This window comes from Propithecus coquereli, unplaced genomic scaffold (genome assembly GCF_000956105.1).
Source record: "Propithecus coquereli isolate 6110/MARCELLA unplaced genomic scaffold, Pcoq_1.0 Scaffold114, whole genome shotgun sequence".
Taxonomy (NCBI): Eukaryota; Metazoa; Chordata; class Mammalia; order Primates; family Indriidae; genus Propithecus; species Propithecus coquereli.
Window position 1 is genome coordinate 3,010,114 of NW_012135414.1, and position 12,491 is coordinate 3,022,604.

General features: G+C 43.3%; 1 protein-coding gene across 1 annotated transcript in view; it reads left to right on the forward strand.

Annotated features, from left to right (window-relative positions):
- The first annotated feature begins 7,534 nt into the window (after positions 1 to 7,534).
- LOC105819637 (putative protein FAM205B) overlaps positions 7,535 to 12,491 on the forward strand; it is a 29,548-nt gene continuing 24,591 nt past the window's right edge. Inside the window, exons 1-4 of the mRNA XM_012655932.1 lie at positions 7,535 to 7,681; positions 8,346 to 8,391; positions 8,928 to 8,988; positions 9,995 to 12,485. Of these exons, the coding sequence (XP_012511386.1) occupies positions 7,535 to 7,681; positions 8,346 to 8,391; positions 8,928 to 8,988; positions 9,995 to 12,485 (2,745 nt within the window). The remainder of the gene's footprint in view (positions 7,682 to 8,345; positions 8,392 to 8,927; positions 8,989 to 9,994; positions 12,486 to 12,491) is intronic.

Below are 12,491 nucleotides of genomic sequence, written 5' to 3' on the forward strand. Positions count from 1 at the left end.
GGAAAGAGGGAATAAAAAGGCAGGGAAACTCTCTCTCTTACCTTCCTCTATAAGGATAAGTAGCTGAGAAAGTCTGATGAGCTACCTCCGAATTGGCTACGACCAGAGCTCTCTGATACTGCTATGTTAAATACAAATGTAAAAGAAGAGCCTTTGAATCTTGATATGGGAGTGACAACTGTCTGGAAGACTCAAAAGTAAGTAAGAGTGATCCCCTGAAAAGTAAGAGGGCTTTATTAGGCAAAAACAAAGTAAAAGAAACCTCTGAAAGGGAGGATGGGTGGAAGCAATCAAAGAGCATTCAAAAGGTAGAAAAGGAAGCCCCACCTTTTCCACTGAGAACAAGACAGAGGAAATCAAACTGAGATGGTTCTCAGCCTTCCACAGAGCATGTGTTCTATATATCTTTGTTAAATAAATGTGGAGATGACCGGGCAATATGAAATATTTGAGATCATGGTGTCAGGACTCTTTCTTCTCCCCAAAATGGGCCAGAAAGACTGATCAGACCAAATCTTCAAAACTCAATTCTGGAAGCTACACAATCACCATCTCATCAAATTCACCCTGCTTCCCCAGAACTAGAGCCTGAACACTGAGTCAGGGATAGCAGGGATAAGAACAGGTAACTACAGGTGATTTCTCTGATCACAGGGGAGATCTATGGAAATTTTGAATTTAGCCAGTTTCTATAACCATAGTGATTAGGAAATAGAGACCAATATTACCAAAGTTAACAGTCCCCTACATTTACGCCGTGTCCTGTAGACTTGTGTAAGGGCACAAGTAGGAGGCTTTGAAAGTGCATTTATTCTATCCTGGGTCTGAGCTGGAGAAATTTAGCATGAGCAGTATCTGTACATACAGGTGAAAAATATCAGAGTGGCCAACAATTGACTCCTGGAAGTATGTGTCTGAGAGCTTTAGGGAAAGCCATATATCTAACATAGAAGGTGACCAGCCACAATAGAACCCAGGTCTATAGAAAATGTAGAATGCATAGCACAGACCCTAAGCTCATTGTGAATATCAGCATCAACCCTGAGACTTTTAACAAAAAACATCAAAAAAGAGTCCCCTTATCCTCTTCAGGTTTTTGAGGAAATCCAAGCCCCCAGGGATCCAACTGTTCTCCAGTGACTGGCTGTTGCTTTAGTAATCCAGTGCCTTACTACAGTGCTCTTGGATCCTGTTCCTACTCAGCCCTTAATAGCCTACAGACTATTTTTAATTTTCATGTTTTTAGACCCTGAAAGGGTCCCCCAGGTACCTCCCTATCTCCCTCCCTTCATTCCTGTTTATCCAAGAAGACATAGTCACCCCAACTGCACAAGCTGCACTCAGAAAATGTTTGTAGAAGCAGCAAACAAGTGATTGGTATTAAATGGGGTATAATAACTGCATTAAATGGGGCTGAATCTGTGCTTCAGGGGCCCAGAGTAGAGAATAGGGAGTGCCTCTCCATCTTGCTGAAAAACTTTGCTTGCTAAGTGCAATCACACTTGCTAATTACTGATGGTGTAATGTTCCTTAACTGTTGCTCTGCTTCTGTGGGAAGTCAGCACTGTGGCTTTTAATGAAGACTCAGCCTGGGCCCCCAGAGGCTAAAGAGCATGCCATAATTTTTTAATCATGTATACAAGAGCTTCGTGGGGTTTCAGTAAATATTAAACAGAGCAGGACCTCCCTCGTGCCTCACAGTCTCAAGCAGAGGCCAAGAAGACTCAATTTCAGTCCTTGGAACCCCCAAACTAGCTCTGTTGATTTAGGGTGGACATGTTTTCCTGGGCTGACTGAAGCCAGTGCTGCTGTGCTGGATAAACAGGGGTGAGTAGAGGGATAGTGGGTCTACAGAGATGGAAACTGAAAATAGCACATAAGCTACTGCCAGATGCCTGGTGTGGCTGGCTGGGAACAGGTTCCGAGAGCACTGAGGTGAGGCACTGGATTTCTAAAGCAATAGCTAGTTGCTTGAAAATAGGCAGACCACTAGGGCTATATTTCCTCAAAGAGCAGGAGTCTCATGAAGGGGGTAAAAGGACTCTCTTTTTTATGATTTTGCCTTAGAGTTGTTACCCAATGCCAGGCACTTGTCCTCAAGGCCACACCAGAAGAACGAGAACAAATGGTTTGAGGAGAAGGAAAGAGAAGTTTATTATTTTGCTGGCAAAGGAGGAAAACGGTAGAGTTTCTCGTCTCAAAATCCAAATTCCTGTCCATAAGCAGAAATACAGATCTTTTAAAGGGAGGGCCCTCAGTTCTAGGCTATTGTTGTTAATGATTCTAATGTCCCATCTACACCGAAGACAAAGCCTGTGACTTCTCACCCACGTGGGAGGCCATGGGCTCCAGCCAGGCCTGGATGGCTGAGCCCTAACACAAAGAACAAAAGACATTGCACCTGTCCGGGTAGGGATGCAGGCCAGGCCACAGTTCCCAAAAAGAGTAGAGGAAGTTTTAAAGAGACAGAAAATATTTTTGCTGTTTTTTTTTTTCCAGGCCATTTCCTCTGTTACAGAGTCTCATCAGGGTTGATGCCACCCAGATGTGCAATGAGCTCAGGGTCTGTGCTATGCATTCTGTATTTTCTACAGACCCTGGTTCTGTTGGTTTTCCACACCCTTGTGGCTGGTCACCTTCTATGTTAGGTATGTGGCTTTCCCTGATGCACACTTTCAAAAAAGATTTGCATTGTTCTACTGTATTTTATAGCCATACTGGTAATGTTTTCATGCATAGAGCCATAAGGCTCAAAGTTGTTTGGTCATCTAAAATTTTTACATTTGTTAGAGCTCATAATGTGGAACCAGACTCCCCAAAAGCCATTGTAAAATTAGTCTCGCTCTTTTGAAATCAGTTCACATAATAAGTCTGGCAAGAATCTGACATTTGTAGATTTCTAGACAGTAAAGACCTTCACCAGTTTTTGGTAATTGCTTTTCAATTGATTTCTAAAAATTAACAAAATGGGAAAAATATTTGTAAACACACTTGTTACCATCAAAGCTATGAGGATGGCATATAAGCACATGAAAAGATGTTCAACATCACTACTCATTAGGGGAACAAAAATTAAAACCACAATGAGATACCATTACATACCTATGAAAATGGCTAAAATTAAAAAGACTGATCAAACCAAGGGTTGCAAAGGATGTAGGAAAATGAACTCTCACACACTGCTGGCAGGAACAAAAATTGTACAATCATCTTGAAAAACAATTTGGAAATTAAAAAAAAATAAACATACACTGTCTTAGTCCATTCATACTGCTATAACAAAATACCATAGACTGGGTAATTTATAAAGAACAGAAATTTATCTCTCATGGCTCTGGAGGCTAGAAATCTAAGATCAAGCTGCCAGTCAATTTGGTGTCTGGTGAGGGCTCAGTCTCTAATTCCAAGATGACAACTTGTTGCTGTGCTGTCCTCCGAAGGGGACAAAAGCTATGTCTTCATATGGCAGAAGAGGAAAACACCTCCTTTACACCTTTTTTGTAAGGTAATTAATCCTATGCATAAGGGCAGAGGCCTCATGAACTAATCACCCCCCCAAAAGCTCCACCTTTTAATACCATCACCTTGGTGATTAGATTTCAACATATGAAATTTGGAGAACGTATACATTCAAACCATAGCATATACCTATTATATAATCCAGTCATTCACTCTTGGGTATTTACCCAAGAGAAATAAATACATGTCCATATAAAGACTGGTGGATTAATGTTCATAGCAGTATTATTTCTAGTAGCCAAAAACTGATAATAACTCTAATGTCATCAACCAGTGAATGGATAAACAAATTGTATTAATAATATATGCATACAATGGAATACTGCTCTGCAATAAAAAGTAATGAACTAGATACACAAAACAATCTGGATATATTTAAATAATTGAATTGAATGAAGGATGCCAGACACAAATATGTATGTACTATATGATTACATTTATATAAAACTCTAGAAAATGCAAACTAAATTACAGTGACAGAAAATAGATCAGTGGTTACTTGGAGGAGAGAGAGACAATGAAAGGGGAAGGAGAGAAAGATTACAAAGGGGCATAAAGAAAGTTTTTGAGATGATGGATTGTTCATTATCTTGATTGTGACAATGGTTTCACAGGTGTATACATATAGGAAGAATTATCAAGTTGTTCACTTTAAATATGTGTAGTCTTCTGTATATCAATTATACCTCATAAAAATATTTTAATTACTAAATTCTGGACAAATCAAAGATTTAGGCATAAAAAATGAAACTGGCGTATTCCCAAAAGAAGTGAAGACAGAGATAGAAAACAGAGACTTGAACAGATACTTGTATACCAATGTTCATTGGAGCATTATTCACAATAGCCAAGAGGTGGAAACAACCCAATATTTATCAACACGTAATAGAGGTACTCTTAAAAAAATTTTTAGGAGTATAAATTTATACAACTAGAGGGCAATTAGGCCATATAGACATTGAAAATGCACACATCCTTTGACCCAACAATTTCACTCGTAGGAACTTTTCCTACATATATACCCATACAGCTGTGCAAAGACTTATATATATGAGGTTTGTGTCAGCATTATTAGTCAGCAAAAGACTGTAAATAATTAAATACACATGAATAAGGCACTGAAGATGAGTTGTGTTATAGCCATTGCAAGGAAGACATTACAAATATTAAAGAAAATGATATGCTCAAGATATATTTATTTTATTAAATGAAATAAGAAAGAGAGAAGACTGTCTATATTATGCTTCCATTTGTGAAGAAAAACATAAAAATTCTTTTTATTTATGCTAGACTAGTTTGGAAAGATACAGAAAAATCTGATAGAAATGATTGATTCAACAGAAGAAAAATGGGAGATGAGAGACAAGGATAAGAAGGAGACATGATTAGTATGTTATACCCTCTTCTGCCTTTTGAATTTTGTACCATGTATATGCATGCTTACTTTTTAAAAAAATCAATTAATTTTAGTAATTAAAATAAAATAAATGCAAAGGTTCTCCATCAAGAGACCTCCAATCTCTGCTCTTCCAATCTTTCCCCGCAATTCCTCTCCAATCTACCTATCTGCACCTCTGCTTGAGATAGACTGCATTTCTCAGTGCCAACTGAACTCTTTGGCCCATTCCTCAGTGTTCTACATTTGTTATTAATTTTCTCTCTCACCTGGAATACTCCTTTTCCCCATGACATGTACTTTTAGGCCAAACTCCAATATTACTCTTCCCAGGAACTCTCTCTGACCACACAGATGCCCTCTAAGCATATTCTCCCTTGAAAGGTTATTTTTGAGAACTGAACTTCAAAAGTGCACACGTAAAATTATTTGAAACAAATCACTGGCTCTTGATCATGTGAATTAGTCTTATCTTTGAAACTAGATTTTTAAATGTCTTGAAAGCAGGAAGGCAACATGACTCAAATGTCTTTGTACCCTTGACACTATCCAGCTTAGGGATGAGCACACTGAGTACCTACCACGCCATGATGTGGAGGACTGGATGCTGGAAGAATGTTCAGAGATTTTGAGCCCAAGAGTGTGTGGGAGTGAGCCCAGGAAGGTTCACTGAAAGATAACTCACAATAAGACAGATTAATAAGAGGAAGAGATTTATTTACTGAGTACATGGGGAAAATCACAGTGATTACCCAATTTCCCAATGGGGTCCAGAAGTTTTAATACCTCATTTTAGAGTAGTGAGGGAGATGAGGAATATAGGCAATTCTGTTGAGCAGCAATACATGGTTACTAGGGAGGATGACTGGATAGGGGAAACAGATTGACTTGTAAATGATTCTCTTTGGAAACTAACTTGAGAGACAAGTATTATCTTAATATGGTTTGGGCCGGGCCTGGTTGCATTCTTGATCTTCTTTCCTGCAATATACTGGATTACAGGGGAAGGGAAGTCAATTATTCTTTCTGATGGGCCTAGTTTTCTGAAGATAGGGAGAAAGCCCCTTCCAAGGGCCTGTTGATCTCTAAGAGCCTTTAATTCAAAATACTCTTTATATCTAGGCATCATATTTTAGGGTGAAATTTCCTGAGCTCCTTCAGGTGATTTTGGCTGTAAGACAATTCTCAACAGGGCAAGACCTTCTCAAGAATATTCAGAAATCATGAGGTGTTAGAGAAATATCACAACATCCAGGGAGGTCAAGCAGGTAACATAAATGTGTGAATTAATGGGCAGAGTATAGGAGTGATGAGTGCTAAGGCTGAAATGAAAAATACCTGCCTGGCCGGGCGCGGTGGCTCACGCCTGTAATCCTAGCACTCTGGTAGGCTGGGTGGATTGTTTGAGCTCAGGAGTTCGAAACCAGCCTGAGCAAGAGTGAGACCCCGTCTCTACTAAAAATAGAAAGAAATTAATCAGACAACTAAAAATATATAGAAAAAAATTAGCCGGGCATGGTGGCGCATGCCTGTAGTCCCAGCTACTCAGGAGGCTGAGGCAGAAGGATTGCTTGAGCCCAGGAGTTTGACGTTGCTGTGAGCTAGGCTGATGCCACGGCATTCACTCCAGCCTGGGCAAAAGAGTGAGACTCTGTCTCAAAAAAAAAAAAAAGCAAAAAACAACAAAAAAAACCACCTGCATGGTTTCCAAAATCCAGGTAAAACAAACAAATAAAAATCTTACAGGCAAACAGAATACATCCAGAGATGAGTAGATCCAACCACAAGCAGCAACTAGTTTCTGACCCATAGTTGGAAGTGGCCACTAATCCCATTTCTACAGGCATTCATCTCTCTGAGCAGGCAGAATGCTGTAACATGGGTAGAGGCAAAACCAAGCCTTGGAGAGAACTCCAGAAGTGAGCCACATTAATGTGCCTCCATGGGCAGTGTTTACAATCTCTTTCAACTCCTCTGAAAACTTGAGGCCACGCAGATTGGGTAGATACTGCCACCTTTGCCTTTCCCTGCCACATAAGCCATGGTCCCCTTCTTGTACTTCCGATTTCTGATCATACACTGCCTATAACATCGCAGCTCTCCATTTTTAAGGCATAAACAGACTCTGCCCTCCTTAAACTCCTGTGTGCTTCTCAGGTCTACTTCCAGAACAAGTGGGGGAGTCGGTGGAGGTTCCCCTGTCCCAACCACCCTTTCTAGAACATAAGGTGCCCTGTGTGCCAAAGCATTCAGTTTTCTGAGGATGGGTGACCACACAGTTGTGAAGGAGACAGCTGAGCCATCATGCTGGTGGAGGAGGTGGAGGGTGATGAGAAAGTGGGAAATAGACACTGCTCGTGAGTTTGGCACATTTAGTCTCTGGCTCTGCAACCTTTACAGATAACCAGACACCCTCATCTACAGACTGATCACCACATAAGCTTCCATACCGCACATGCCTTATGAAATAGGAGGGCTTTGTGATGCAGTCTGGTGGCCTGGTTCCATCCTCTGTGAGGCAGACAAGGCCTAGCATTGGGAGTCATTAGGCACCAGGACCTGGAATGACTAGATGTAGATAGAGATGGCTGGTCTCCTCACGCGAATGAAGTTTCCACCATGTTGAGAACTACTTTTGTTTTGTGGGACACAGATATATATACCTTATATATTTATGGCTTTATCTTCATCAGTATCCTAATTATCTGGCAAGTGAAAAGGAGCAATTGTGGATTAAAGTTGGAACCTAAAAGGAGCTGCTGCCAGGTAGGGAAACACTATTACCATAACTGAACTAATTAAGCCTCAGATGAGAAGCTTTTAAGCTCCAGGGTCCTTTCTTATGACCCCACTGACCCTGCCCATATTTATACCATACCTTCATTTACTTTTATATAGTCTTTTTCTTCTCAGAGCCTAGAAGTAATTTCTTACTAGGCCTTCCCTGTAGATACTCTAATCGAAAAGCCAAGAACCTCTCTATTCGGCTTGAATAGAAACTTAGATGATATGGGATCTACCTCACTGGATCACAGAAGACCTCAAAATATGGTAGATTTTTCTGCTGGTATTCCATCAAGGCATTTGTAAGCTGAAGTCCTTGACAATTAGAACCACATACTCTTTAATCTGTACCATTCTTTCTCCTGTTTCATCCTCAGTGTCCAGCAGAATTTCTCCTTTAGGAATTAGACAGAAGATACAGAGTTTGTAAAAGCCTCAAAATGAACCAGAAATAAGCAGAAAAGGGAAATGTTGGGGTGAAAAAAGATGGAGTGTGGTAAAGGAAATGTAGGAGGGTCTATAAAATACAAACATATATAGAAAGTGAGAGGGAAATGTATATGAATTTTGTCTTGTTTTGGACATGAAAAAGACAATGGTGTCCCAGCTTCACGTTCTAATGTTTTTTTTTTTTTTTGTCTTTTAGCATCACCGAAAAGTCAGGCAAAGGGCTAGAGATGCAGCATCAAGAGGTAAACTCCCAATCTCTCCTCTGAGTACTTTCCACTGTGGGTTGAGTTTCCCAGGGATCCTATCCCTTCGTGATCCCTGGTGCCAAGAGCCAGGTGCTCTAGCCACTGAGAGCTCTGATTCCCTGGACTGACAATGTTCACAGACTTCTGTGGGTTGGAAATCAGCACTTGGGAATGTTTCAAAATTCCCTACATTATTCCCATGGGAATAAGAAATTGAGGAAATAGGGTAGATATCCTTAACTCTGTCATTTACTAGTTTTACAACCCTGTAGAAGTCATTTCATCTGTCAGTCTTGTTCACCATAAAATGGACATCTGCTGGTTTTCCCTCACTCAGAGCATGTTTGTGAGGAGCAATTGAGAATAGGTATAGGAGAATAAGTCATAAATGATTATATTGTACCAAAAAGTGCGTTAGAGCATTGACAGTGGAGTTTTCAGTGCCCTCTTGCTGAGTGTCAAAGGCCTCCAACTTCCTATACATAACCCCAGAAAGCTCCAATGCCACGTAACACTGTCTCTTGGTTCCTTAGCATGGGGACTTTCCCAAGAAGAAGTTGAGAAACCATGGGAGCTGCTCTCTATCATGAAAAGGTGATCTCTTGCTTTTTGCATTCCCCTAACATCAGCCTGGGCTGTGATGATTTCTCAGCTTCACCTGGGGCAGGGATGAGGATAATGGCTGGGTGGGGGGAATCATAAACAGTGGAGGCTGCTTCATTGGTTGAGAGGTTTGCCAGGGTAGGGGAGCCAGACCAGACATCTCAGGAGGGAAGAGTCACACAATTCTGCTTTGGGTTAGGGTCACAGTAGTTCTGGAATAAAGAATTTCACTAGTGAATAACTCACAAAAGATGCAAAATGGAGTTGCAGTCAACCATGAGACAAGTTATCCAGTCAAAAGAATGCGTTTTGCATGAAGTCATCATTGTCATATTCTCTTAACAGCTATACCCTTTTATGGGCATATTCCACTGATCTTGCTAGACCCTGATGACACCACCTTTTCTAGTTCTGTCTCCAGGGAGGCAAGTTCCTGGGATAGTCCTTAGACAGGAGCCTATCATCTTATACTCTTGAGATTTTTACAGAACAGGATTGATTCCCAAGAGATGTTGGGAATAGCTACAATAATATCCTATATTCCTCAGAATGCAATGGTCTCACAGGGACCTCATTTACCATAGTTTGGATGTACTGAATTCCAGCCTTCAGGTTCCTTAGCTTTAAATGCAACTGATCCAGGTTCTACCTGGTGCTGTTCCTGGTAATGCCACAGTTGCCTGATTTCTTTCTCCTAGTTCAGTTACTCAGGTTCAGCAGAGAACTGGCCCCAGGTTCCAGTCCTCTTGAGGAACATGCCCTCCCATGGGTTTTTTGAGACCTTATCCAACAAGCCCCAGATACTCAGCCCAGCCTACCACTACATCTTGCCAAATGGCATTTTCTTAGCAAAAAAAAAGCAGGGGGTGTAGACATCCAGGGGATGCAGGTCCCAGGACTTGCAGGACTAGAGAAGGGCAGCACCAACTCTAGTCCAATTCTTCCAACAAAGCAGTTGTCATTCCATCAAAAAAGGTTTCCATGTTTCCCTTCCCAGCCAGGGCTGGCTACCTCAGGAAGAAAGTGTGCGTCAGCTCCTGTGTGCAGATCCCTGCTGCAACACCTGCAATGCTGTGGCTCTGGAAGTTCAGGAATTGCTGGTGGGTGAGAACAATCAGTTCTCCCCCAATATATCTGGCCCATCACGGAGTTCTTCTCATCTAGAAATGTCCGTGTCTAGAGTGTCTGTTGAGCCGAATCTGGAACTTCATTCTTGGCACAGGAAAGAGATTTCACTAGCATCTGTAAACCCAAAACTGACACAACTAAAGGATCAGAAACCTTTAACCCAATCAGCTGCCCGGTCAACTAATGCAGTCAGAGTCCAAGATTACTGGGCTGACCACTTCGAGCTAGGGCACGAATTTGAAGTGTCAGATGTGCTTAGGGGCCCAGAGACTATGGCTTTCTCAAAGCTCCAGGAGCCTAGGGTCCCAGTGAATCAGCAGGAGATGATGCAGAACAACACCAACTTTGTCCAGGAGAACGAATGCCAGTATCACTTTAGCTCGCAACTCTCTTTGCTGTCCCTGAACCCAGAGATCACTAATATGACACATCCTATGGCCTTGAATATGGTCCTCCCTGCCCGCCTGCCATTCCTCAGTCCTAAAGTCCTGAGGCTTCTTGAGGTACATGTAAAAAAGTGGATGCATTTCCAGAGATGGGGGCTCCCCAGACGCGTAGAAGAGTCCATGAGGCAGCTTATGCCAAGCCCACCATTGTATTACCAGCCTGAAGATGATCAACCAGTTCCTGTCATCCTGAATAATACTTCTCAGGTCTCTGTTCATAGATTTGAGGCCATTTCCCATGAGACCTGGTGTTCACGTATGGCCGGCCAGCCCATCCAGACCTTCTGGGTTTCTGAATGGCCCATGAGGAACCCAGAAGAAAGACAGTACCGTCAGCAAATCCCAAACCCTATGGCTCTAGCCTTGCCCTCTCCAGCCCTTAAAGTCCTAAGTGGCCTCTATGCACTGCCTGGGGGACAGGCGAATGTCTCGGGGAGCCATCTGCAGGAGAAATACAGCCAGCTATTCTGTGGCCTCCCTTCTCTGCACAGTGAGTCCCTGGTTGCCACTTTCTTGGGCTCCCAAGACCTCTCCAAGAAGGGGAACGTGTCCAAGCCCCCCTTGAAGCGTACTTTCCTCTTGAAGGACCTCCCCTTCCACCCCCTGCTAGCTAAAACTCCACCCCTGTCAGCCCCACACTCTTCCCCACCTTCCCCAAATTGGGGGTCTCCATCTGACCAGCAAGGAGCTCAGATCAATATCCCATTTTTGACTCTGGCTGAGTGTGAAGCCTTGGAGTGGCACCTGCTGCAGAGGCAGCTCCAGCTTCAGTGGGGCTTGCCAGCTGTCTTCCAGAGACCTCAGCATGCCCAGAGCTCCACGCAACATGAGCCCCGTGACAAAGCCCAGGCTCCTGAGAGTATGAAAACTTCCTGGCCAGGGAGGCCCGTCTCAGTCCTCACAAGGGAGCTACTCTTCTTCCCAGAGCATGCCCGCAGGTTGCTGGAATTCCACCTCCAGAAGCAGCTGATTCACCATCGCTGGGGCCTGCCCCAGAAGATCCAGCGGTCCATCCAGTTGCTCCTCTCCTCCACTGACCAGCAAACTTTGCCCTGGAGCACCACAGTGCTATCCAGTGTGAGCATTCCCCAGCCTACAGCCCTGGAGGCCACTGAGAATAGTGCTGTGTTCTCACCCACTGTGGCCCCAGCATCCATTCCCATGCCACACTTGTTCGCCCAGGTCAAGGCAATATTGCAGAGCCACATTGACTCCAAATGTGGACAGATCCACCAGGGCAAGGTCCCTGCCTGTGTGCATAGTTCCTGGGACTGCAGAATTCCTGGGGGCCTGAAGGTGACTCCCTTCCCCTGCATTCCAGAAAGCCAGCCCCCGGAGCTGCGGGCAGCAAGTGACCCTGACCTACATCATAAAGTTATGCCCTGGATGCCAAAGGCCCATGATCAACAGCAACAGGCCTTACCAGGGACTGTCACTGAACACCCCAAGCTGCCCCGAGCCCTGTCCAAGGGAGCCAAGGAGAAACTGGAGACAACTTTAAGGCACAAGTATCTGGCCTTCCTGTCAGGGTTGCCTGCACTCTATTATGTGGCTCTTTCCAGAGCCATGGCCTCAACTGTCACTAGCCAACCTGTCATCACAGAGATGGTACCTGAGCCTATTGAAGTCCCAGCAGAGCCTCTAACTGAGATGATCTCATTTGAAGAAGAGTGTTCAAGTCTTGGGCCATGCTTTCAAGACAACAATGGGATGTGTGCAGATGTTGCAGAAGAGTTCCAGGTGGCAGTGCAAGTGGAAGGAATGATGGAGACAGTGTCTCAAGAAAGCCAGGCACATCCTGCCAGCCCCTTCTCACTCAAGACACATGTCTTGGCCAAACTAAATTTCCACCTCAGAAAAAAGGTCCTAGAGACACAATTGGGAATTCCCATAAGGGTGAGGGAGTCCATGCAACAAACT